This window comes from Brachyistius frenatus, unplaced genomic scaffold, assembly GCF_029030835.1.
Source record: "Brachyistius frenatus isolate BFR_SWC_R1_liver_20210118 unplaced genomic scaffold, ASM2903083v1 Contig_51, whole genome shotgun sequence".
Classification (NCBI taxonomy): domain Eukaryota; kingdom Metazoa; phylum Chordata; class Actinopteri; family Embiotocidae; genus Brachyistius; species Brachyistius frenatus.
In genome coordinates, this window is record NW_027210650.1 from 285,161 (window position 1) to 312,522 (window position 27,362).

Below are 27,362 nucleotides of genomic sequence, written 5' to 3' on the forward strand. Positions count from 1 at the left end.
TCCTTCAGCGACTAACTGGACTTCAACAGTCTGCAATTTTTTTTATCAAAAAGAAAAACACCAACCTGACCGGGGACACTGAGAAGATCTAAAGTTTCTACGAGGGTTTACAGTCAATGTGACGGGAAACCAAGTCTTCAACGACGTCAGATTTGTACTTTTTTACCAGGACGTGTACGAAGGTAAAATCACCATCTTTTTTTGCTCTGCTTCGACTCTTCAAGGGACGCTTACAAAAGGTTGAAATGAAAGTAAGTACGAGATCAAAGACCACAGAGAGAAGTGAAACACGCTGTCGGCCGACTCGTTAATCTGTGGTTTTGGTTTTGTTTTAGTTTTTTTACTCTAATCGTAACGAACGCTTCTCAAAGGTTAGTGGAGGACAAACGGTGACGGGAGGCTAAAAAAAGTCCTGTGAGACGAACGAGGAAGACGTCACAACTCCTCTACGTGTGTCGTGTGTGGGCTTTTTTTTTTGTGTTGTTTTCGAAGATGGAGGGTGGAGCGTAGCGGTCGGGGTTGCGTTCACAAGCCTTGCTTGGCCAGCGAGGCGGACACCTGGTCGGCCAGCGTGGACAGCTGCGGAGAGTCGGCCATGTTGATGCTGCCGGAGGAGGACACGGTGCTGAGCTGGTGGGGGGAGTCTTCCAAGGACACGATCTCGGCGCCGTGGTCGGTGCGCGCCTTGGCGGACTCGCGGAAGCTCAGTTTGTGGCTCTCAATCTGCGGCGGGGGAGATCGGAGAGGGTGGAGGTCAAGGGAGATGATGCACGTTTCATTTTACTAAAATGCTAACCATGTTGCCAAAAGGAAGTGGACAGTTTCCCAACCTGAGGGTCGAGACCCCCCGGGCGGGGTTTTAGGCGAGCGTCAACCAACCTTGACGTCGCCCGTTATTTTGTGAACGGACGTTTTGAAGCCTCGAAGTTTGCAATCTTGTATTAGGAGCCAGAAGTGACCATATTTGGACAAACTGGGGGAGGAGCAAGCTGTGAATCTGACTCTCTGATTGGAAACCTGAACGACACGAAGCCACGGCCACAAAAATACTGCTTCTCTTTAAGGTCTAATATCTAATTAATCACGGGAACATGACGTCCCGCCCACTGATAGCTGTAACCTGACTGCACTACAGGCCTGTCAATCAATCCCTCAAAAACACGTCTTTTTGAAGCTTATTTTCTAATTAATAACGGGTTTATTTTCAGATTTACCGCCAAAAAACATAATAAGATGGAGCGACTGAACAAAACCAAAAACAAGTTATGGAAAAAAAATTGATTGACTTTGGGAGTCTATGGAGCCAAGCCTTTTTGTTTTTTGCAGCCAGCCTCTAGTGGCCCTTGGTGGTAATGCACTTTGTCATGTTTTCTCACTTTCTTTAATTTGACCTCCTTTAACGTTGGCGTGTCCAACGTTCTGCTCGCTGGGCAATAAAACGCAGCAAAAAATTATTAATGGTTCTTCAGGATATCTTAAAAAAAAGTTCTTGAGTTAAGTAACCTTACCTTGCGGGACTTTTACATATATATAAACGTTCATTATGTCAAATGAAACAGGTTCACACAATAATTAAATTGTGCGGTTCCTCTGAGAGTTTCCAAATGTCCTGCGACCAAATGCATCAAATTCTGATAATAAAATGAGTCATTTCAAAGAGGTTATAATTTATCAATTATCTTATTTTATATCAATAAATTTAGGCCTTAATGTTCTCACTAATCTTCTGTCATGATTTGATGTGTGAGCGATTAAACTGCTTCCAATGTGGGATTAAAAAAAAGTCTATTAAAACATGAAGAAGCAGCGCTGGTTCAGGCTGAAGAGCGCCCTCTGCTGGGAAACAGCTGTACATACTGGAACTGTGTGACAAAGCAGCCAGATCACAAACTGGGTATCCTTAAATTAGCTGTCACTTTGTTTTGGGGTTTTTCTGCAGGCACTGCCAGATCAAATATATATAAAATGCATTTTGTAAAAGTTTCACCAAGAACAACCTAAATTTCTGGATGAATTAATGCATTTTTTCACATTAATTAAATCTTTATTTTCAAAATTATTATGATTTAAAAAAGGAAAATGTGCATTACATCTAAATTTGCAGCTAAAAAGAGACAATAATGCATTTTTTTAGGCCTGAGACTGACAGACTGACATGTTTAATCTTATATGGGTTCACTGTGTTCGAGTGTCTACATACCTTTGGCTGCATATCACAGCTATTGTTAGCGTCTGTTGTGTTAATAATGTTGTTAATTAGGGATTCAATATTATACTGAGTTAAAATGTCAGTATTTTTTTTATGCATTTCACTTCTTATACTCAGATAAAACAGAATATTATAGCGACACAAACCCAACTATAAAAGCTGTTGTTTGTTGCATGCGCTCGTTGATACTTACAGGAGTCCTCAATCTTTATGAGGGGGTTCGTCAGGATGGGTTTGATGGGGTCTGAAGGGACAGTCTGAGGTGACTGAGGGGGAGTGACAGCAGGGGAGGGGATGGAGGGGCTGTCTGAGGTGCTCCCCTCTCCTTCCTTTCCCTTCTCCCTCTACAGAGGAGCCCCCAGTCAGAAGATAATGACAAGGCATGCAAACAAAAAAATACACGTGATGGCTTCAACAGAAATAAAATAAATAAATAAATGCAACACAACATGTGAAAAATGAAACAAAATGATGACTGCAAACTGATAATTTAAAATGAAGTGAAAATCAGCTGGATGGAGAAGCTTGAACGAAGGAGGGAGAAGTGATGTCGCAGGCTCAGCTGGTTTTTCTGGTTAATATCAGTGGAGATGAATCTAAGTTCATTTCACGAAAAATGAGATTCCTGTTTGTTTGTTTTTTCCTGAATGTTCTTGTTTTCAGCTCTCAGTCTTGCCTGCAGCCTTCCTTCGGCTGCATACGGCCCCAACAAACCTCCGTGAAGAGGAGAGGGCCTGACAGGCGACACCCAGGGAAAAATTAGTGTATGAATTTATTACTATAGGATTTATTAGGTGTTTTACAGCTGGACACACGAGAGACTGAGTCAAACGGAAACTGCGAAGGTGAGAGTTTAAAAGCGTTGCTGTTTCTGAAATTTTTACCTTTTTCGCACTTAAGGAATATATTAAAACATTTTATTCAAAATAAAACAGCTGAGCCGTGCAGCAGGTGAACTGTGATGGTACAAAGGAGGGCGTCAGCGCTCTGATCTGCTGTTGTTAACCGGCAGTGTGGTCGTGATGGTTTTTTACCCTTTTCTGTCCTCCTCCGGGGACGTGGCCAATGTTGTCAAGAGAGCCGACTTTGGACTGAACTTTGAACTCCAGCTTCTCGTTTTTGATCTCAATATTTCCGCCGCCTGAAAAAAGAGCACAGTACAGTTTGTTTTAAAATGTGGATGGAGGCATTATTCTTTTCGATATTACAATAAAGATCAAGTATCAAAAATAAAAGCTTCATTCTGCAGAAAAAATGACCTGTGTGACATTATCATGACTACTTATATATACTTATTATGTATACTTATTATACACATTTTTAGTTAAACACCTGAACTGTAAATGCAGCATCTTATCCATAATGTAAGTATTAGCTGTTATATTAGGTTTAAAACTAACCTATTATATCTTATATTGAGGGCCAGCTCATCCATCTCTTAGTTCTACTGCTACAGTCCAAGGGTGCTATATTTCTTAAACATTGACGTGTTTAATGTGGTTTTTTATTATTTTATTGGCTTGCTGTCTGTAATTGTGAAGTGATCTGGGACAATGTTACTTTACACTTTAAATAAAACTGCACTGAAACTCTGCGACGAGCCGACGTTGTTGAGAAAAATCCAGCTTGAACTCAAAAGACTTGTTTTCTTTGATCGGTTTCTGCCTGTTTGAGGCGCGGGCCCTGACGTCATCACGTTTCTTACGTCGAGGATCGCGCCTGGGCCTTTGCGCATGTCCAAGTGCGCGCGCGTAGCGCGCGGTATTCGAGTGACGAAGCAACATCCGTGACGCAGTCAAACGTGTAAACCGCTGAATTATCGTTATTTTTGGTGTGAAACTAACGAGAGCGAGCTGAGCTTAAGTTAGCTGAAGTTACAGAAGTAAACCGGACTCAACACCGAACTTTACCGACTCCGGTGTTTCGGTTTACCGGCTGACTTCCGGCTGAGCGGCTGCTCGCTGTGACGGTTGGAAACACTAAATAAGTAAAATGTTGAAGATACCTGAACGAAGACAGCTGACAGACAGCAGCTCAGTACGGACAGGTTTGTTGCTTGTTCATTATTTATTGTGTTTGTGGCATTTTTTAAGACTTTTTAAAATGTGAACTTGAAGACTTCGTCGTCATTTTAAGGGCAAATAACTCCGAGATTAATTTCAGGATTTGTAAGGATGTGAAGTTAAACCCAGCAGTTCTCCATCTGCGGGTTTGTTCAGGGTTCAAAAAAATATATTTTTTAACTTTCTGTCTACATTTATTTCAATTAAATGAGGTTTGGGGACTCGTCTCATCTGTGGACCTCCTAACAAGAGATGATGAACCACAAGAGTTGGTAAGTACTCATTCAAATCTTTAACAGTGTTTGTATGTTAAATTTCAGTTTTTAATGTAAAATGTTAATAGTACATTTATGTGAGATGTTTATTACTTTGGTAAAAGTACTGTAGGTGCTGAGGAGGTTACACTAAACTGATCCAGACTGTGATGCAATAGGCCCGTCACAATTATTACGTCATCACCTGACTGATCATTTGAGCTGACGGCCGTCGTTTCGCATAATCCTTCGAATCGTTTCCGTTCATCTGCGTAAAAACAGCCGCATGAAACAGAAATGTCGGCTTTGTACTTTGTTTTTCAAGGTTGAACTCCTCTCATTATGTTATTTCGTTGCACCTCCTCCTGCTGTAGTTTAATGGCACATCATGGACAATTAGCGCCATCGAATGTTAATCTGGAGATGTTTAACTTCAGATTTTTGATCAACTGCGTCAATATTCCTGGGAACATTTTGGTTTTACTGCAGATGAAAAAGGGGAAATCTAATAACTAGGAGAAGGTGATTTGCAGCAAAAACGAGGTAGTTAAAGGTGCTAATTTATTTGAAAAAGCCTCTGAATCCACAACCACAGTAAAAGACAATTAAATCAGGCACTGAAATTATTTGTATGACAATCAAATACAATTGTGCAATCATGACAGCTCAAAGATGTGATTTAAGGCTCTAAAAACTTAAAGTAAAGTGTCTTGCTCCATATTCTGTTCCCAAAGGAAATAATGAGATTATCGTCTTTTTGTTTTATTGATGTCTGTAGTTTTTTTTTTTTAATCACAGGATATTACAAATAACTATTTTACCTGGCTTGTAACGAATGTTGGATTTCGATCCACATTTGGCTTGAACGTTGCTCAGATCGATCTTTTTGTGCACAATTTGAATCTGCGGGGGACAAAACAGAGAGCAGAGACATGCGGTCGGTTGTAAATGCAGAGTGACCCGACCGGTCCACGTGAACTTAGCATGCAGCCACACGGAGGAATCGACCTTATAAACTGTCCTGTTAGTCTGTTTAAACCGCTACCAGGAAGAAGACGTGGATCCTAATGGCACACACGAGGACAGACTGGGTTAAGATGTTAAAGTGTTGAAGCACCACCTGAGGGCGGTGCAGCTGTTATTTAAAGATATAATGCATCTCCTGCACTCTGTAACATGCACTGCTCATGTTGATCGCAGATTAAAAAGCCATATTTCTCAGCCGTGCTCCACAATGCCAGAATAGATGACCTCATCTCGGGGTCGCTCGTCTCCGAACACAAAGTGCTCAGTCTCTGAGCTGAGGTCACCTCGGTGTTGACGACAGCAGGCACAGTTGGGTGGCGCGGACAGAGACTCTTTGTTACCGCTGCAGAGACTCCTTCTCCTTTTTTTTTTTTTTTTAATGGTACAATTAGTTCACTTAACCGTGAGAGAATTAAAAGATTTCTGTTTGTAAAAATGTGACTTAAAAACAACAACAACAACAACAAAATCCACATAGAGGATTCATGCACGTTGGGTTTCTTTTAGGGGGCCAGTTTGGGTAGAACAGACTTTTTGATCACAATCAAAACCGACAAGCACAGATTCAAGCACAGTTATCAGGCTTAGATTAGACCATGAGCATGACATAACACAGTGGAGTCACTGCGAGCACTAAACCATGGCTGCACACTTCAGAGAAAACCCAGTGATAGGAAAAAAATGTAGTTTAGTGCTACTCTAGTTTCCAGTATGAAATGCTCATGACTGTTCATAAGTTCAGTGATAAAACTGTTAATAGGAGGTGTTAACGGGTCTGAGTGTCGGGAGTATCGAGGTCAGGAGGAAACGGGTTGGACACAGACGACACACTTCGTGCCCCTTTGTGAGGATGCATTCAGCAGAAGCACGACGAAGGGTTTTTTGGCAGCAGCTGCATACCTGCAGCTTGCCACGGGCACCCTCCCTTTTCTACTCACATTGCCACCACCGGGTACATGTTTTATATTATCTTTGGAGCCACACCGGGACTGCACATTGCTTAAGTCCAGCTTCTTATCAAGAATTTGTACCTGGAAAGTTGAAAACACTGTTATCCTGGAGGAATCAACAGCAGTGGAGCTGCGAATGAGGACCGTTTGCTGGAGAGGAAATTAGATGGTGGAGGCTCAGGGGAGTGAGATGTGACCAGGGGACGTGGCTGATTAAAGAGGACAGGGGAAGATCTGTTTTTAACAAGCATTGGTGTGAGGATCATGACCGCAGAGATACTCGGGACTCTCGTGAGGAGGAGATGCCTTCATATCAACATTGGTACATGTTTCTTATGGCCCTGTGGAGCCGTTAAAATCAGATCAATTATGTCAGAGGTTCTCAAACTGTGAGGGAGAAACGCAAGGATAAGATGGTGTTCCATCATTTCATTGTAAAGCACACTATAACGGATCATAAAACTAAAAATACCAATTAATAAAATTACAAAATAAAATTTGATTCTTCAAAAATGGATTAAAAGACTGTTTTTTCCTGCCCTTGTTGAAGTTGTACTTCTCAGAGTAAAGTCAAAGTCAATTGGGAATTAATGACTATAAATCGAGTTCAGAAATCAATCAAAAAAGACTTTTAACGACAAAACTTGCCTGAAAAATCATCAGATTTTAAAGTTTTCTTCTGTCTCAGTAATCCAGTGATAGTTGTCTGGACATTAATGGGTGCAGCGCAAACAGGAACTGCTGATAGTTAATTCGGCTGCTGTTAATTGTGCCAATTTTGACAAATTGTTAATAAATGTAAGCTAAAAATAAAAAATAAAAAAAAAAGTTAGCTCACCGTATCCATGGCAACACTGTACTTCCTGTTTACGTCACCCAAAAAGCACCGAGAACCCTGAGAAGTGCAGTTCCAAAACTTAACGCCCCGATCGTCTCCCAAACGGTTCTGACTTTGAAAACCTGAAGTATTTCGACCCGGATGAGCAAAAGACCACTTTTCTGTTTTTGCCGAGAGGGTTCGATGATCATAACTGCAGAGATACTCAAGACTTGGTGTCGAGTTTCATCCCTTAAGCTACTCACATTGCCGCCACCGGGTGCATGTTTCACATTGTCTTTGGAGCCACACTTAGACTGGACTTTACTATAGTCCAGCTTCTGATCAAGGATTTCAACCTGGAAAAGTGTGAAGGGGAAGAGACGGTTATCCTTTGAGTCACAGAGCTGAAGAGTGACGCACTAACTAATAACTTAGCTGTACTGTCTATATATCTCGTGCAATTATTTAAAAAAATGAAAGTCAAAACACCAGCACGTCGCTCACCTTTCCTCCACCGGGCGTGTGCTTTAAGTTGTCCTTAGAGCCACAGCGAGACTGGACGTTACCCAGTTCCACCTTCTTATCGAGGATTTGCACCTGCAAAGTGCGAGAAGAAATAGAGGAGTTAAAATGAGCAGAGCTGCAGGAGGGGGAGGTTGGACGTGAGGAAGTAAGATGTTAAAGGGGATGAGAACTACACATGTGGACTGGACTCACTGGGATAAAGCTGCCATCTGTAACTCTGTATGTTTGTGATGCTACTGGGCTGTTTTCTAATGACTTTATGAGGTGCGATCAAAAAAATTCACAGGCCGTCTTTCAAGACAGGATAAAAAAACAAATAACTAATAAAATGTTCCAGATGCCAGCTTTAATGCTTTAAAACAGTTTTCTTCAGGCTGAGTGGACCTGGAGCTTTTAGTTGATCTTATTAGTGATAATTGAGCAGGCTGTGACTGTACAGCCGACTCCATCTTTCTGATCATGTATTTTAATATAAAGATCACTTACAGGAGAGCACTTTATTTATTTATTTGACCAAAAGTTGGTTTCGATGATCATAACTGCAGAGATACTCAAGGTGTTGAGTTCATCCCTCAGTTACTCACATTGCCTCCACCGGGTGCATGTTTCACATTGTCTTTGGAGCCACACTTAGACTGGACTTTACTATAGTCCAGCTTCTGATCAAGGATTTCAACCTGGAAGGATGAAAACGCCAGCTTTTAGATTCAGAGTGCAGACGACGGTTTGACACGCGAGCTGTGAAAGCCATGCAACTTTAAATACTTTTAACCGTGCATTGGTCTTAAAAGTCATTTGGTTTTATTGCCTCTCTTTTACTTCAGCAGTCGAATACGCAAAACAGGAAGGAAAAAAACCCACAGAACATCTGTACCGGTTTTGTTTTTCCGGCTTATCGTCTCTGACCGTATCAGGATAAAGACTTTTTCTCTAGTTTAAACTGGTTTTTATTTTTACTTAAATTATTTTTATTTTGTTCCATAAATATCACAACACATGATCCTCTCAGTTTCATCAGTTAAATATCTGACACGTGACTGCAGCCTGAATAAAATTAGACCAAAGAATTGCAGTGCTTTTAATACTAAAATAGACCCCCTAGTGCCACACACACACACACACACACACACACACACACACACACACACACACACACACACACACACACACACACACACACACACACACACACACACACACACACACACACACGACACTGTACTGCACTGCACACATCAGGATGTAGATAGGAGTTTTAGTTCTCAGAGGCTCAGCTGAAAGATTCTGATTGGTTGATTTGAATGTCAGTGGGCGGGGCCAAATACTTTTTGTTTGTTGTTGTTGCTGTTTTTAGTAGATCCAAACGGATGCCCTTGTGAAAAGGGAAAAGGATTAAGAGAAGTGGAAGATGATATTAAGAGTCTCGGTGTCGGGTTACCTTTCCGCCTCCCGGCTGGTGTTTCATATTCTCCGTGGAGCCGATCTTGGACCTGACGTGTTTCAGGTCCGGCATCGGCGCCGCGGCGGCCAGAGGAGCCGGCGGGCGGCCCTTCAGCGAGCCCGGGGATTTGGGCGTGGAGCGCACCACCGCGATCTTCTTCACTTTGTTGGCCTCGGCCGCGGCCTTCGCAGCGAGCGCCTGGCTGGAGGGGGATTTGGGGGTTCCAGGGCTGCTCTGTCCGCTCTGGGCATCTTAAAACAATCGGACAGGAAACGGGTCAGGAGGGTTTTAAACGTGTCGAGTCCTGGACGTTCAGCGAGGAAAATAATAACGACGCAATCGCAATAATACCAAACTAACTAGGAGCTCTGCCGGCTAAAAGCTGACCAAGTTTGATCCAGGAGGAACCGGATCAGACTGTGGTATCGTGGCCATGCGCGACTAGTAGTGAGCGCTGCTGTTTTTTACCTTTTTCAATTTTTGGAGTGGGGGGTTTCTTGGGACTAGCTGTATCACAAAAAATATGATACATCATAAGTAAGAAGTAATTAAATCTCACGCCTTCTCAAATCAATAAAATTCAACGTGAAGTGTTGGGTTCGTACCTGGTTGAGCTCCGGTTCTGACGGAGGTTTTGGCTCCTGGAGTTTGAGGCTTTGCACCTCCGACAGTCTGAAAAGCAACAACACGGCCCGACAGGAGTTCAGTGTTCAGCAGAGATGTTTGGCTTTTTACTTTGGAAAGCTGCTTTCGTTTTGTTGGCATTTAAGCGCAGTAATCACACAAATCTTGCAAATGAGCGTCAAACTGTGTTAAGTGAGGAATGGAGGAGGCTCGTGGTTGATGTCAGGTGGCAAACATGGAGGGATGCGTTCAAAACCGACTGAACGATAATCTGCGCCGAGCGTCAGTCAGTCGGTCCTTTTCACTGAGCTCAGGTCCAACCTCTGAGCTGGGTTCAGACCGGTACTTACTCCGGGCTGCCTGGGCCCCGGGCTGCTGCCGCCGCCGCCAGCGGTTTTAACGGGGATCGAGCTGTGGCCGTTTCGGGACGGCGTGTGTGTTTTGACCGCCTTGGTGACTAGGGACGGTCTTTTAGGGGAAGAGGATGGCGCGGTGGCAGTTTGAGTCTTTTTCATGAGGAAGGAAAAAAATGAATGAAAAACAAAAAGTTCTAATGACAATGGCCGTAAAACAGAAGAGTGATTTAAACAAATGAAATGATTTTACTGAATGAAAATAATGTTCAAAGGATCGCTCTGTTTTTGTTTTTTACAACTGGGGTCTTGTTTTTGTGTTTTTTTCCATTTACTGTTTTAATGATGTACTTAAAATCCACACGACCACTAGAGGTCCCAGTCGGTGACATAAACACAGGTGGATTTAGGCCTTTTGAATGATCAGACAGGCTGTAAACAAGCGTATCCAGATAATATGAAGGGGCCAAATATTCACAAGAAAACTGTGCGTGTACAACTGGAGTCAGGTGGATGTTTTTGGGTAATATTTCACCATTTGGCTTCATTTTCTTCTCCAAATAATTCTGTCTAATCCAAAGCTGAATGATTGTGTTTATTGTTTAATATTAAAAAAAAAATGACTACAAAATGAATACCCAAGTTTTATTAAACCATTACGATCCTTTAACAGCATTATGATAAAAAAAAAAAAAATGACACATAACTTCAATAAAGCTCTTGGTCACATACCTTGTCTCCATTATCCATCTTTGCTTGAGCTACAGAAAGAAGAAAGAAGCAGACTTTAGATTTTCACCCTTTTTCTTTTAGACATTTAAAATCTAAATCTTTTATTTCTATCCACCCAAGTGCAATAAGTTAAGACTTCTGCTTCCCAGTGTGCCTAAACACATTCTCATGGACAAAAACAAACAAACTGACGTGACGTTGGGTATGCAGCATGCAACGTGGAAACCAAAACAGTGGCTTTCGTGGGCTGCATGACCGGCAGAGTGAGCAGAGATGGAGATGAAACCAAAAGTTAAAGTGGGGGGGGGGAGGGAGGACAACAAGCTTCTCCTTGGGTCAAAGCTACCGTCCAGAGAAACAAAGTCGGAGGGAGAGTGCCGCATAACAGAGTAGAAGCTGCGTTGTAAATCAAACAAGTGGAAAGGAGTTAACTGAAGAGGACTGGTTTCTGAACTGGTGAACATGACAGCAAACAGACCTTTGAACACAGCGACCGGCACCATAGACTTTCTGGCCACGGTGCTTTGGGAGGGTGTTTTCTGGAGCTCGGCGGTGCCGGCGGTCTGAGCCACACAGCTCCTCATCTCTGAGTCATTAGAAATGTCAGGCTTTGAACAGCCGGGCCGATGTACCGATGAGTCACTGCTGTTTTCAGCTGCCGTGTCGGATGGCAATTTGGTTAAAAGGCGATACTTCTCGGAAATGTTCTGACTGCTGTTTGTGGGATGGAGGTCTTCTGAGGGACTTTGTGTGCGAGCGGCCTGCTCTGTTTCTAAAGGGGTAGTTTCACTGCAGGACTTTGAAGCCGCTCCATCATCAGTCAGCGTGTCTTTTGGTTGTTCGGATGCGAGCTCCTCTCCCTGATTAACCCTAAAGCCTCTGTCTCCGATGGACGTCAGGTCCTCCAGAGCAGTGCTGCGGACTAACTGCGTCCCGGACAGATCGCTGATTTCAGTCAGGCACTCGGAGGCATCGAGGCTGATCGCCCTCAGAACGTCCTCGGGGCTCCCCTTGCTGGCCTGCATGTCCCGTCGGATCTCCGACGTACACCCGAGGTCTTCAGAGGCCCATGAAGAGTCACTTAACCTCTTCCCACACTCTGCCACCACCTTGTTTCCTGGGTCCGGAGAGCCGGAAGCTCCCATGAAGTCAACGCTCTTCTCGACGGCCACGTGCACAGCCGGCTGCGTGAATGCAAACTCGCTGTGGACTCCAGTAGAAGCCTTCACTAATTTATTTGGAAAGCAGATTAATGATGACAATTCACAGCACTTGTTTTTTTCATCTCCCCATTGAAACCAAAAAAAATAATTAAAAAAGTGAAGAAGTGAGGTCCACGAGGGAAAATATAAGTTTTTCACAAACCAGAAAAAAAACACCAGAAAATGAGAGAGCTCCACCAGGTGATGATGCAAGACCACGAACTGAGAAGTGATTAATGGTGGAAACAAAACACAGTTTGGTTCAAAACCAAATGAGATGGAGATGGACAGTAATGCATCACAATGTGGTGACGAGAGATGATGCATTCCAGTGAACATAACGAACAGACCACTGAATGATGCATTTTCATAGTAAAATAGGTCATTAAATAATAGTCATATAGTCAATAATCATTGTGATAGGAGGTCTTCCTGATCAGATCCTAAAAGTGCAAAATAATACATCCCTTCTCCAAAAAAAAAAAAAAGGTGTATGTATACAGGTCTGAGTGTGTAAACAAAATACTTATAGATTTATACAATGTATAATTATCCATCCAATAATAAATTAACACATTATATACAACTATTTGTGTATTATTATTAATATATTTGCTTAAATCAATAATTTATTAATTTGAATAAAAAAAACTCTTTAAATCAATATATTTGACAATTCATCGTTTGATTTACATATTCTGGCATTAATTAATGATAAAATTGCACTTTAAACGTGACAGAATTCTATTAAAAACACTTTTAAATGTAAACAGTGAGAAAGTTTCCCTTAATGAGGGTGTAAAATTAGTTTGTGATGCCATTTAAAACTTATTTAGGGACACATTAAGGAAATAGAATTACAAATCTGTACATTTAATGACATTTTTTAAGTTTATTAAAGCGTCATTTAAATACAAGTTTAATGTCATAAATAAAACGGACTACAGAGAACAGCTTCTTCCCTTCCGGGTCACTTTTCTGTCCACCTGGACTCATGGCTGTATTCATATCTATCTCCTGCAGTAAATAAATACACTCTGAGTGCCATCAATAAAACATCCAGTAGCCTACCTGTTGGAGCTGCTCCTCCTGCTGCTGATTGGACATGAAGAGACGGACAGGAAAAGACATGAGAGCAGAGTCAGTAATGAGTTTCTGTCATTCTTAAGCGATTATTGCACTCAGCCACTGCAAAGGAATCGATAGAAGCTCTCACACACACACACACAGCATGTCCTCCATTAATGCACAAAGCCCACAGCAAATAAAAGTTAGGCATCGTTCAATTAAAACATCATTTAAAAGCGTAAGGGAGCAAAGGCACACAGAGGTTTGTATTTTAATCCTGCATGGTGCAGCTGTACCACATAAAGTTGGTGCCCCACGTGGTTCTTCAGCTGTTTCTAACATTATTGTGGCGTCTGTTCAACAGATCACAGGAGTCTTAAATCTGCCTGGACGTTCCTTTTAATCTGGAGGAGCCAGGACGAAACCATCTTTTTGTTAAAAAAGAAAAGAAAAGAAAGGAGGACATCTTTGCCTCTCAAGTTTGCCAATGATCATGTTGCATGATAAAAAAGAAAAGAAAAAGAGCAAAGCCAAAGATTAGGTCACCCCCCAAAAAAACTCTTCCAATCACGAGGCTGAAAAAAACAGAATAAGCTTCATTTCACAATCAGAGCAAAAACAAGAGCAGCAGGCAGCTTCAGTCATAAAAACTTAGTCTGACACTTTGAAGAATGCACTCATCAGCTTTTTTTCTCATCCGAGCAGACTGATACCACTTTCATATCATTAAATAGAAATATATAAACTATAACCGGCCAGTTTAGCATTAACACTGGAAACACGGGCAACAATTAGCGCGGCGCGCTCATGTTTTATTTGATTTATATGTACAAAAACTGAAATCAGTTAATAATAGTGTTAAATAACATCAGTGCTGTATTTAACCAGGGACTGAATGTGTTCGCTGCTCACATAAAAACAGCATGACAATAAGAGCATTTTAAACTCTTCTGTTACCGACCAGCTGATATCAACCTTCTGTTAAACTCCACTGAGACAGTGATTCGTGATTAATTGATTGAGGGTAACTGGTGCTCGTCGCAGCCCTCATCGATCTGAAAAAGGTCATTAATGAACTAATGTTAATTAGTGAGCTGTGGAGGTGCTGGTTGGTTTCAGATTTACCATACAGACATGACAGCGGTATCATTCCTCATCTAACTCAGCAAAAAGCCAATAAGTGTATTTCTCCTGCGGTCAAACTTTCTAAAGATGCTGAGCAAAACAAAATGGATGCACAAGCAGCCGAGAAGGAGGCGGGAGCTCCTCCACCGGAGGCGTACCGAGCTGCACCTCGTCTTCACACGCGGCTTCGACGCCTCCTTCCTCTGCAGACGCCTCGGCTGTGGAGATGAACGGATGTCAGTCGTTAAACTCTAATCTGACGCTTTCTCCGGGTTTACTCGGCTGAAGCTGCCGGCGTCGGCAGCGACAGGTCAGCTGTGGTGTTTTCTTATGTTTTTGCACTCAGGGAGCCGTTTAACAGATCAAGGAGGCTTTTCAACCTGCTGACCCTCCTTCCCTCTTCGCTTCGGACTAGTTGTCGCTCTCCATATTTATGATCAAAGCCCGTCTGCCCCAGAGTGGAGCTACTGTGGCTAATTCTTACAGGCACAAAGCGCCTGAACATTTTCCATGTCAGCCGCTGGTCTGCGATGCCACTTGTTCTCTGGGTAAGAGGCTCCCATTGCACCTTGCTCTTGGAAAACAACACAGCTGCATGTGTCCTCACTAGCGCCAGCTGGCTGTAAATATCAGGCACGCCGAGCAGCTTCAAAGCAGGAAAACTCAAACTTAAAATGAAGACGGGTTCGAGTTAGGAAGCAGAAAGAAAAACCACAAAGTAAAGATGAATGTTTCTCCAATTATATCTGAAACAAAAGAAGGTTATTACTTTAACCAAAAAAAAAAAAAAAAAAAAAAGGAGAAATGAAGTGATAATTTGCACACAAACTAAAACATGCTAAGTGAGGGTTAAGCAGCGTTTCAGTCTTCATGAGGGGAGGAGTGCAGGCGGGCGTACCGGGCTGCACCGCGGCATCCACACGGCTGCTCGCCGGGTCACCGAGTTCAGACACAGATTTCACCCCGTTTTCACCGAGCGCCGCTTCGCTCTCTGTGAATCGAAGGTGAACCGGAGGTCAGACTGGAGGGAATCACAACAGACACACCGAGGAGACGAAGCAAAGCTGCATTTCTCTTCTTCTTTTTTTTTTTTTTTTTTTACATAACATTTCTAAAAGGAAGCTGTGAAGTAGAATTCAGAAAGGTTAAAAACATTTCTACTGTTATTCAAGTCCAGTTTCATGAAAGGTGCTTGAAGGTTTTTTAGTTTTTATTTTCAAGAAATAAGATGGACATTCATTCATAAGAGGAAATGATAAAACCCTAAAACACAACACGATGAGGACTCAATCAAATATCACACCGTGAGCAAATGTCTCGATTTTAAATAATGTGACCGTATTTTAGGAGTGATTTTGATGCTTGATCCAAATCTTGTAATTATGAAATAGTAAATTGTAATTGTGATTTTAAGATACAAAAATGTCTTGGTCACATAATCAGAAAATCTTTCTTGGTTATGAGAGTAAATTGAGATTACGAGATCACGATAATCTCTAGATTTCATAATCAAAAGATATTTCTTGTAATTATGAGTGTAAACTGAGATTAATTAAGAAAAAAACTGAGGTAGTAAATTATGAAAATCTTGATTTTGTAATTAGATGGTAAACTATGAGAATCTCTGGATCCTTCTCTTACTAAATTATTGAATCTTCATCTCATATTTATAAGATAGGAAGTCGACATTAAATTATGAGAATCTCCTAACGAGGAGATCCAGATCTTGTAATGATGTGACAGTCGGCCATATTCACAAGATTAAGTCTCTAAAAATCATTTTCCTTTTGGACATTTTGGGAACAAACCTGAAACTTGGACTCTACAGCCAAGAAGAAACTAAACCATCGACATTTCCTTCAAACTAGCTACAACCACACGGCTAACCTTCCCACTACAGACGCTACCCGGTCCAGACACTACGTCCGCTACCTAACGAGTCAGTCGGGTACTCACTCTGGGTTTCAGCGTTTACCTCTGCAGACGGACCCGAGACCGCACGCCACTTCCTGTTTGCACGCGGGATGATGGGAAGTAGGAACGGGGAGAACGACTGCACTAACGAGGGCTGTAAACTGGGGAAAGCTAGGCTACGTACTAATTGGCCGTACGGTTGATTAGGATAAAAAAAGAAAGGGAGAAAACACACTGCTGATCGGCCTGAAACTGATAATCAGCTACGAGCTGAACAATCTGTCGGCGCTGCAGCGATTTAGTTTTAGTCACAACAAACACGGAGCTTCGTTTGACCCCTTTATCTGCTTTGTTTTCACATTTCAGTCCTCAAATGTCTCTTTTTTAAAAAAAAAAGTTTCATCTCTCTGCGCAGCATTAATGGCCTGATTGTTGATGGGCTGAATCGGGAGCGAACAGAGGCAGAAGATGGAGACAGGGCTCGTTCTCAGGGTCTGACCCAGATGCCTGGAAATACAGAGCAGCTCAGTGCAGCTGCGGTTCGGCACTCATGCAGCGCCAGTCGAGCACGTCTTGTATCCATTATGTAAAGAGAGACTGAAACAAAGAGCAGTTGAAACTCTGCACAGACTACAGGGACTCTCGGGGAAACTGGACATCTATATTCTCGTCGACCTTTAACCTGTGCAACTGTGATGATAATAATAATGATCTATTTCTATATTATCAATACGTCACAGGAGAAAACCTACATTATAATGGTTTATAAACATTTATGAAATGCTTATAAACTGCATCATATTTATATATTATGTTATGAAGTGGGCTCGGAAAACTGTACGCGTGTCAGCCAAAAAAAGACCAGCTGTGTCATACAGTACACGAGCCATCATTGAGTAATGGTTTTATATACAGACACAGAAATGGATGCTGAGTCATCAATCTGACGAGACCGTCGTAACCAGGTCTCAATACAACGTGAATGAAAATAGCTTTTTTTTTTTTGGAGCGACGTCTCCATCGTCCGACTGATTTTCATCCTTTCAGTCGAGGTCAGAGGTCTCGGTGAGGAGCGCTGAAGCTCGTGGTGGGAAAGCGTCTCATCACCGAGACTTTACATTGCTTTTTTTCTTTTGTTTAGGTTTTAAGTGACACTTCACGTGACCTCTCGTCTTTGTCCGGCCGGTTCATTTATGCCCCACATTCACTGAGAACACATCTCTCCGGCTGGCTGCGCCGCTCTGTTTGTGTTTCCCATGTCTGACCTTTCATCTTGGCGACGCCGTTCTCCTGGTGGTGCTGGTCGTTGATGGTCATGTTGGCTAAGGAGGCGCTCATGGTGTCTCCAGAACTGTAGCTGTTGGGGGCGTTGTTCATGTAGTCCATTGCCAGTCACGGGTCAGGCTGCAAAAAGAGCAAAAGTTACGACCGGTCAGGGGAACGTTGAAAAACGTCCTCCGAGGATCGTGTCACATTACGGATTTCCCGTGCACGGGACTTCGAGGACACTTCGTCTTCCGCCGTGCGAGAACCGAATCCGTCACCGCCAAATGTAAACAGACACTGAGTCGGTGAAAACCCGGTTATTTATACATCCTGACGTGGGGTCTGCGTTTCATGTTACGGCCTCGCAGGCAGAAATAGTCGCCTCTCTGGCCACGTGCAGCCGCCGTCCTCTCCGTGACCGGCTGCACTTCCTAAACAACCGCCCACTAACTGTGACTCCACCGGAGCAAATGTTTCAACAAGTGTCTCGTGTACCGCCACTTTTCGAGTCATTAGGACGCAGCTACTGCACAACAGGACCGGGGGAAGTAAAAGGTCCTGACGCGCTGCCTCAAACCAGCGAGATGTGAACTGCGTCAAATCACATTAAAAAAAGAAAGAGGAAAAAAAAGAGGATTACATATCAGATTAAAGCCAAACCAAAGTTACGTCAGCACTTTTCAGTTTGAATCATGTTTTTTTTTTTTCACTGCCCTCACACACACACACACACACACACACACACACACACACACACACACACACACACACACACACACACACACACACACACACACACACACACACAGTGAAGACAGCTTATGGTATAATCAGTCTCGGCATCCAAACTGCTCGTTCCGTGTCCTGTGGGTCGATGCAGATTTGGCAGATCCCGACCTTTTATTTTCAGCCTCATGCCCACTTTGTCACGTCAACATGACGCTTTAATCTCTCCGAGGGGTGCAGCGCTGCCTAAAGCCGGCACGGCCAAAAAACACGCAGGTCGTATCATTACGGCACCAAGTTGTAATGATAATGAATCAGAAAAATGCAAAAAAAACCTGCTGCCTCAATATTTGTGGTCCTCGGTGGTGGAAAGCGACAAAAAGCGTCTTTACTCGTGAATTTACTAAATGAAAGTTTTATTTACTCAGTAGTTTAACCGTCCTCGCGGTACTTTTCCCCCCTCATGTTTATTTGGCCGATATAGTTACTCGTTACGCTACAGGTTACGATTTTTACATTTTACAAATTCTATTATCAGCTTATATAATCATACAATTTCAGCTTTTGACCCCTGATTTATACAAACAAACAAAAATAAAAAAGCAGTGCCTACTTGGAGCTGGAAATACTCAGAGGTCCAAAAGACACATCTCCCCTTTCAGATTCTCATGAGATCATTTAAAAAAGGAAAAAGGAAATAATAGCAAAAACTGAAAATAGATTTGTCTTAGTTTTTCTTTGTTTCTCAAGTAAAAAAACTAAATCACCTCATGACCCTTCAGATTTCTCTCCGAAGCACCCTGAACTACTGCAACCTGTTCCTGTTGCACATAAACAGGGGAAGCAGTAACTTTCATAAGTATTCCCTGTTTACATCTGTAGATCAACATCAGCAGCTGTTCCACACGTTGTGATTTCACCGTCGACCTGAAACTGGAGCAGAGAAACATCAGATTTTGGCCAATTTTTGGGGAACAGAAGACGCAGGGAGACAAATCAGTTCAGGTGGTTCGCAGTGAATGTTTTCCCCCTCATCTCTCAGCAGAAAAGGGACCCGAGTTCTTCCACCGCCGCTCCTCTCGAGGCTTTTCTTCAACACCGTGCAAGCGATGTGAACGGCACCTGATGCAACCGTCTCTTTACGAGCAGTAATGCCTAAACCGTTGCCGTGGTTACTACACCCTATAAAACCCCATTCTAAAGGGGCTCTCGGCTCAGCTGTGTGACCTTCCCTCTGTGTTGCACCTTCCTATCTGCTGACCTTGGATGTTTGAACGGCACAAACGGCAGGTCCGCAGCTAAAAATAGTCCCCAATAAATGCACGATATAGTCCTGTCTGCGTAACATTTGCCAAAAAACAACAACCTTTCAATACTTTTACTTGTATTTGAAATGCGAAACTTGTACTTTTAATCAACCATATTTTTTACTCTTCTGCCATTTGTTGACTGTAAGAAAAATATAGAATAAAAGCAGTTTTGTGCTTTTAAAAAGAGCAAATCACCATTTAAAAAAAAGAAAAAAAGAGGAAGTCCCCATATATTGAAAATGGGAGAGTGTGCGTCTCATAGAAAGTCTAATGAATAGTGTACTGTCGGTCCTCACACACGGCTCCCGGACAAAACTCTCATTGTGGCGTCACACATGACAGAATCCAAACAAGGAGAACAGATCTGCACACTTGCCAACGCAGACGATCCCTCCGAGAGGCCGTCCACTCTGCATCCGGGAGCTCAGACAGTTGGAGAGCAAACAAACTCGGGGGGGCTGATAAGAACTGGATCCTTAAGCTGATAATCATACGCACGCAAGGAATGTGCACTAGTCTGATCATGACTATATTACGGGAGAAACATGGTTGTTTTAAAGTCTGAAGTCAAATTAAGGAGGGTTTTTTTGGGGGGGACTTTCTACCAAAAATTCACTTGGTGAAATCTCCAAAACGGAGTCTTTCTCTCTGTAAACTTCACAGCAGTCCCTCCCTCTGTGTGTTTGGAGGCGGGACCCTGTGGATGATTTGAATTGGAACAAAACACGCACACAAATTTCACCTGCCGCAGAAAAGGGGAAACTGACAGCCGTCTTTGTCGCAGCCTTGCGAAGGGGAAAAGGCCCAGAGGTTTGCTGATGCAGCTTGTTCCTCTCGGGGTTGTGTGAAAATGTAATCTTGGCACAGACCTCGGTCAACAGGGATGTTGACGCAGCTCCCAAGACGCAACGAGACGTGCAGCCCGAGACTGATCGCCCGCTCAAACTCAGCGTGGCCAAATTCAGAAATGTTGGTTTCTGTGAAGCAGAACATTTGATTTTTACACTGAAAGATCAGAGAAATGATTTCACTGATGTTATCTCGGTTCAGGTTTGAGTCTACAGATTAATTCATGTAGCCTCTTTTATAAACTGGAGGTTTGGAGTCACCAAGATGTGGGCATGTACAATGAGGGGGACGGTCAAACACAAAACTGCTAAGATGCCAAGGTGCATCATGGGAAATGTAGGAACCAACAGTCCAGATCATTGTGTGGTTCCTGCTTCTTAAATGTGAGGATGTTCTTCCTCAATAGACTGACGTTAACGGGACTAAACTTTCCTTCCTAAAATGTATATGTCAGTTTAGCAATCTGCGAATTATGTTCTTAAAGAAAAGGTTATTAATCTTTTGTTATATAGCAGCTTTCTGTGTAAACAAGTAACAGTTCATGACTCAATAACAATTGGTCATTTTTATTTAACCAAGTTAAAGCTTCTCAAATTTGAAGATTTGCCACTTTTTGGTGTCTCACATGATAAGAAACTGAATCTCTTTGGGTTATTTGGACAAATCCAGACCATATTTAACAGATATGGTCTTTTTTTTAACAATTTTTTTTATTCTTTTACAGATTAATCAAAGAAATAGTCCACAAATATGTAGATAGTAAAAAAGTAATGGCTAGTTGAACCCCTGAATGAGTCGATAGATTATTTTTACAACAGAATACACAGCAGAAAGCTAAAAAAAAAAATCGAAGACGTCCCATTTTCACTCCAAAGAACAAAAACAAAAGCTCCGGCTCATTGTCACGTCTTCAACCAAACCGAGGAGTTGTTCTGCTGCCGTGTTTCGGGCCCGCACGCTCACCGGCGCCGCTCGTAGCTCAGCCGAGAGACGAGGATGCTGCTCTCATGCTCGGCTGCCTCTGCATCCCTGACCTACTTTCCCGCATCGCTCTCTCCGTGTTCTCGCCCAGCCTCCAGCAGACACTCGCTGAATCTACCTTTTTCTTTTTTCTAATGTGGGCCCGGCCCTGCAGCGGGAGGAGGCTGAAGGTGGAGCTTCGTTTCCATTTTCTGCCCCTCCGTCTGAGCGCTGGAGGGGAAACATCTTGCGGGGGGCGGGGAGGAGGGAGGGGCGGCCCGTACACGGCCTCCTGGTTTTACCTCCAGGATGTCAACCACGCCCTGCTACCTCTCAACACATCCGCCTCGCAGTTCAACGCCGCTCCACCTTCCTAAAGCTAAATAACTGTCAACACAATCAACGCTGGACTTTCAGCTCCAGTTTTTAAATTTCTTTTTTTTTTTAGAAGAGTTTAAGACGCACTGACATTGTTTTTTTTCTTTTTTTAAAGCGACAATCCTGGAATTCAAAACGAGAAATTATTGTCGTGTTTTCATGGTGCAGAGCATTAAGTAATCAAACACTCCAGCTGCTGCATGTTTACTGTGTACACACACACACACACACACACACACACACACACACACACACACACACACACACACACACACACACACACACACACACACACACACACGGGTTTCTAGTGGTGCAATGAGCCAAAGTCCTCCATCAGCATGGTGCCAATTAACTGCGTACCAAGAATTCGAAAGCTGCCGAGGCATTTCTCCTCCTCCTCTTTAACAAGACAAAAAAAAAAAAAAAAAAAAAAAAAGACGTATAAGCAGCTTCTACTGGAAGATTTTTACAACTCTTGTCGGGTATATCTTTTTCTCCTCGTGCACCTTTTAATGAATGCATACATGCAAAATGGAAAGTATTATTTCTGCTAGAGGATAAGTCTGGGAATTACTTTTTGACTTTATAAGGTTATAAATCAAAAGTAGGACCACAAAGGGGATCAGATTAGGTCTGGCTCAAATGTTTTTAAAAAAAAGTGATTTTGTAAAATAAAATGTCAGAAAGTAGTGACAAAAATGTGCATCACAATTTCCCAAAGAAGATATTTAGTTTACCATCATTTAAAAAAAAAAAGAAGACCCTGTAAATCAACTTTTGCCATTCTGGCTTAAAAAAAAAGAGACTTTCATGATTATTTGCTAAATCAGTAGCTCGGCTGAGTGTTTGAGCTCTCCGGTCAAACCCAGTAAATCTGAGTAATTTATATAAAAGCTCCTCCAGATGAGTGATTTAAGTGCCGGTTCTGCCAGCCTAATCTCCACGGGTCGGGCCGGGTCGGTCCAACGCCAGGCCGGCCGGCTGGGTGCGGTCACTCTCTTGGACCGCAGCCTGCATGAACCAAATAGTCTGTCAAGTCTTTGCTAAATGGAGCACTTTAACGTGGATTCATTTCATAATGCCCGACGCTCGAGGCCACGCTGGGGAAGTCAATGACTCGATGCTGTTAGCGGACAAATTGACAGGAGTGATTATTTCATTTCAAGGGTGTGGACGTCAACCATCAGCCCGCATCTCTGAGGATGTCACATCACACACGCCTGCTCTCTAGATATTAGATTTACTATCAGCTGCTTTCATGAGATGCTGTGAATATGTGGCGGTTCGGTTTATTGATAACACTAATCCATTCGTTACGGGCCGAACGTCCTCTGTTGGTCCCGGTGGTTTGTACGACACAAACCTTTATCTAAAGAGATATTCAGTGTCTATTCAAAGACATTAAACTGTAAACATGGTCATAGTATTTGGATTATTTTCTTTGTAAAACTACAACTAATATAAAAAATACTCCATTACAAGTATTCAAAGACCTACATAGTCTAAAATCAGTCGCGGGAGTAAGTCATACTCCTGCGACTGATTTTATTATTATTATTATTATTATTATTATTTGGTTGTTAATACTGATTTGCGTTACAAGCTTCATTGTACAACGTCATTTGAAAACGACGTATGTTTACTAGCTAAAAGGTGCTATCAAGCTGCATCATGGGAAATATAGGCCCAAATGTTTGGGAATGTGAGTTAAGATTCCTACTAAAGACTTTAAGAAGTCAGGATGTTCTGCATCTTAATAGAAGTGCAATATGGAAATCGTGTCTTTAGCCGCGTTTCCAGTAAATCAAATGCTGCGAGTCCTCGACCAATCAGAGATGTCCAGCAGTAGAAGCCCCGCCCCTGAACTTTTTGGTAGTTAGAAAAGTTCCATCCTCCTGATTTCATTCTGGTCCCTGCAGTTTATTAACCGTTATTATTTTTATTGTTATTATTAACCACGGTCAGATCGACTCCTTTATTGTTTCCCTCGACAATAAATCAGTAAATCAATGAGCCCTTTGAGAGGCAGTTAATTTTGATGACGGATCAATTGTTTTTCTGGTTGCAGCTTCTCAAATGTGAATATTTACCGGCTTCCCCCAGGTTTTCTATGAGCGCAAACTGAGCACACTTTTGGATTTGTGACTGTTGCCGATCATCAGAGAATATTTCACAATTTTTCAGACATTTTAGACGCCGAACAATCACACGAATATTAAAGGGAATAACTTCAAACTGTTTTCTTGACCGTTAACAAGACAGAACACATTAAATAAAACATCTTTCATGCTATTAAATCAGATTATTTCAGTTTCCAGCTTCATTGTTCTCGTCCTGCTCAGACACCCAAACACACGTACAGACATTTTATATAGTTTTCTCCACTGCCTGATGTCTCTCATTGCTTTCAGCGGATCATCTGGCTGCTTTGGAAAAGCTCCCTGCTGCGGTTTACAGACTACACAACATGCCCGCTTCCTCCCCCCACCCTCACCCTCCTCATCATCATCATCATCACCACCAGTGAAAGCCATGAGGGATGGTGAAAGAGGTGTGTCCGAATGCGAGGACACGGAGGAGAGATCCACGCAGTTCATCCAACCCCACAGGTGAAAAAAAAAAAACCACCGCGCTAAGCCCTATTGTTTGTTTTGGCGTGGAGGCTTTGAGGCACCGTCGGTGGATCAGACCGTGTCCGCTGACCCCGGGACCAGATTACCGAGCTGGCCCATATGTGTCACATAAGCATCCTGGTTCAGCGCGCTGGGAGCTGCGCGATGACAGCGGAGACGCAGACGCGCTCCGAAATGAAAAATGGGCTTGGCATTTGCACACACACACACACACACACACACACACACACACACACACACACACACACACACACACACACACACGCACGCACGCACGCAGGCAGGCAGGCACTGCATCATTCCTATTTTTTCCCCCTTTAGTATCTGTGGCTCTCTAAATAATGTAAGGATGGTGAAACAGGGGAGACAAGCACAGGAATCAATGAAATACTCTGCGGGGGGAGGAAAGGAGGTGGGTGAGGGGAGGGCGGCTTTTTTTTTTTTTTTTTTGTTGCATTGATTCAGATGCAGAAATGAAGCATGACAGAAGAAAGGAGTCCACGTACAGCAATGCTAGAAACCATTAAGGTCCTCAGATGCAAGAAAGAAACGAAAGATCCAGAATAATGGGAAGAGGAGAGGGGGGGGGGCAGACTGGGTCCTTGTAAAAAAAATAAATCACACTCAACACACTGCAATAAAATCAGAAAGATACGCAATAAAAAGAAACGTCAGGGTTAATGTGAGAGAAATAACGTCGCATCGTTGTCCTCCCGGGTCCTTGAATAATGAGATTATAAATATTGTGGCGGATTACAGCGCGCGAGGACAACATCCAAAGAGGGCTGGGACGAAAACAAGGACCTGCTCCGGAGGGCTGATGGAGGAGGGGGGACACGGGAATATACGCCGTTTCTAGTGGGGAGGTGACGGCTCCTCCAGGCTCGCAGCGATGATGGCTGCAAACGAAACCTGGTTTCTGTTTGTTGAGGATGAGCATCGATGAAGATGGAGGAGTCGCTGCACAATGAAAACGCGCGATTTTAAAAAGACAAAAAAGAAAAACCACGAGAAATAAACTGCTGCGCGAGACGAAATGCCCACAAACGATGCAAGGAAAGCGTCTATTATTATTTGTTCTGCTCTTGTGCACGATATTTCTCTAGGTGAAGCCGCTCAGAGGCCCAACCTCTCCCACCTCATGCAAAAAATATTAAGTGACAAGCCCGAATGCCGATGGAGAATTACGACGCGGTGTTGTTCCCGCACGTCGCTCGGACCGTCTCCGGTTGTGATTGCACCGGAGGACCGGATCGGTGGAAAGAAAGAGGAAATATCTCGGTCTTTTCTTACCTGAGTGCAGACAGCGGTGTCGTCTCTTCAGCGGACAAGTCGCTCACCGGGCACGCACGCACACTCACACACTCACACACACACTCACACTCACACAAGCAAACACACGCGCAGCTTCTGGATGCAGTTGCAGCGGCAGGCCGGAGCGGGGCGCTGCGGAGGAGGAGCGCCGCCGCCTGGCCGTCCTGAAATGCAACCTGTGTGCTCACAACAGCCTCCAGTCCATCTGGTTTCATGCAGGGTGTAAACAAAGACCTGCAAACGCAGGGCAGTTTCTCTTTTAGCAACACGGGTCACATGAAAAACTGTTTTAAAAAAACAGACCCAATGAAGCTCCGACGTGGTAATTCATCACACCGCTACGATTTCAACATTTTATGTAAGGTTTAAAAGTCCCAATTTGAACTGTAAAGAAACACATTTGGAATATATTTTGTATGCCGAGTTGTCAAAAACTATATGGACACCATGTTTTGGTGTCTATAAACCAATGAGGGCATTTTTCTGTGACTTTGGAGATTTTATCCACTCCAAGTCTTTTATTCTTATAATAATGTATAATTATAATAATAAACTTCATTTATACAGCTCTTTTTAAAACCAAATCACAAAGGGCTTTACATGATATTTCCAGGATTAAAACAATGCAAAACAAAGGAAAATAAAATCAGGCAGAAACAAGAAAATACGTGACAAGATTATTTGTTCTTTGTAGGAACATTTTGTTGTAAAGTTATTTTTGACACAACAGTCACTTTCTAAAGTATTCAGATCTGCTCCCCTTTTGCACACTTTATTGTGGATAACTACATTTTTTTTTTTACATTTTTGCAAATTTATTAAAAAATAAAAAATGGCAGACGTATTCAGACCTTTCACTGTAGCGCCACATTGTGGTCAGATGCAGACTTGAAGGGATTGAACCGTTTAGAAAGGCCGGACTACAGTAACAGATCGGTGCGGTCGGCACACAAAGGTCGAGTCTTTGGCACGTGAAGCGCTGGAGGCCCGCGGGGCTAAACAGTGCGCCCTTGTGTCACTCCTCTCCCACCGGCCTCCCCGTGGCCTCTCGCCATCACACGCCGGGTGCCAACTTTTACACCAAGTCGAGAAGCCGTTCGGCTCCGGTGGAAAAAACAGCGGCGGGATTATTGACGGTCAGATGTGTTTCTGAACGCGTTGGCAAGACGGGACTCTTTGTGCCCTCTGTCCTTCTTCTGTTTTTGGAAACGTGCCCGGTGCAACAGCTGCCGCCAGCTTGTGTGGCAGAAGATGCTTTGGTTTCATCCTGTGGTGGGAGATCACTGCGGGCCAGGTGCTGCCGTGGGATCCCCGCCCACCTTTTTAAAAGCCTCGTGTGGTCTGAGGCTGAAGGACGACGTTTCACTTCCAAAAATAAAATTCTTCCAAAGAAGCAACATTTCTTCTTTCGACCTCCATTTTATACCGGCGAAATAACAAAACAAATGATTTTTTTTCTTTCCCAAATAGTTTTAATTCGTCTATCATCTGATCGATTAATCTCTACAGCCAGTGGCACAATGAGATCCCTACATATGGAACCTAATTATCTTCAGCCTACAGGTGAACACTTCAAATTGAACAAGTTTGTACAAGTTTTCATTCTGTAATTACGTA

At 43.0% G+C, this 27,362-nt stretch overlaps 1 protein-coding gene across 20 annotated transcripts; it reads right to left on the reverse strand.

Annotated features, from left to right (window-relative positions):
• Positions 1-452: 452 nt before the first annotated feature.
• On the reverse strand, positions 453-25,865 carry mapta (microtubule-associated protein tau a). 20 transcript variants are annotated; one of them, XM_069704518.1, is made up of 18 exons: positions 25,725-25,865; positions 17,572-17,710; positions 15,291-15,383; positions 14,551-14,610; positions 13,271-13,294; positions 10,998-11,026; positions 10,263-10,418; positions 9,894-9,960; positions 9,757-9,795; positions 9,286-9,539; positions 8,432-8,524; positions 7,827-7,919; positions 7,586-7,678; positions 6,491-6,583; positions 5,348-5,429; positions 3,244-3,350; positions 2,403-2,553; positions 632-723 (listed from the first exon to the last, which is right to left on the reverse strand). In XM_069704518.1, the coding sequence occupies exons 2-18, from the start codon at positions 17,690-17,692 to the stop codon at positions 719-721; spliced, it is 1,560 nt and encodes a 519-aa protein (XP_069560619.1). In that variant the 5' UTR covers positions 17,693-17,710; positions 25,725-25,865; the 3' UTR covers positions 632-718. The 20 variants fall into 20 exon arrangements, with proteins under 20 accessions (XP_069560617.1, XP_069560616.1, XP_069560625.1 ...); XM_069704516.1 differs by lacking the exon at positions 2,403-2,553 and having other exon boundaries at positions 453-723; positions 13,271-13,291; positions 25,725-25,829; XM_069704515.1 differs by lacking the exon at positions 2,403-2,553 and having other exon boundaries at positions 453-723; positions 25,725-25,829.
• Between the last annotated feature and the right edge of the window lie 1,497 nt (positions 25,866-27,362).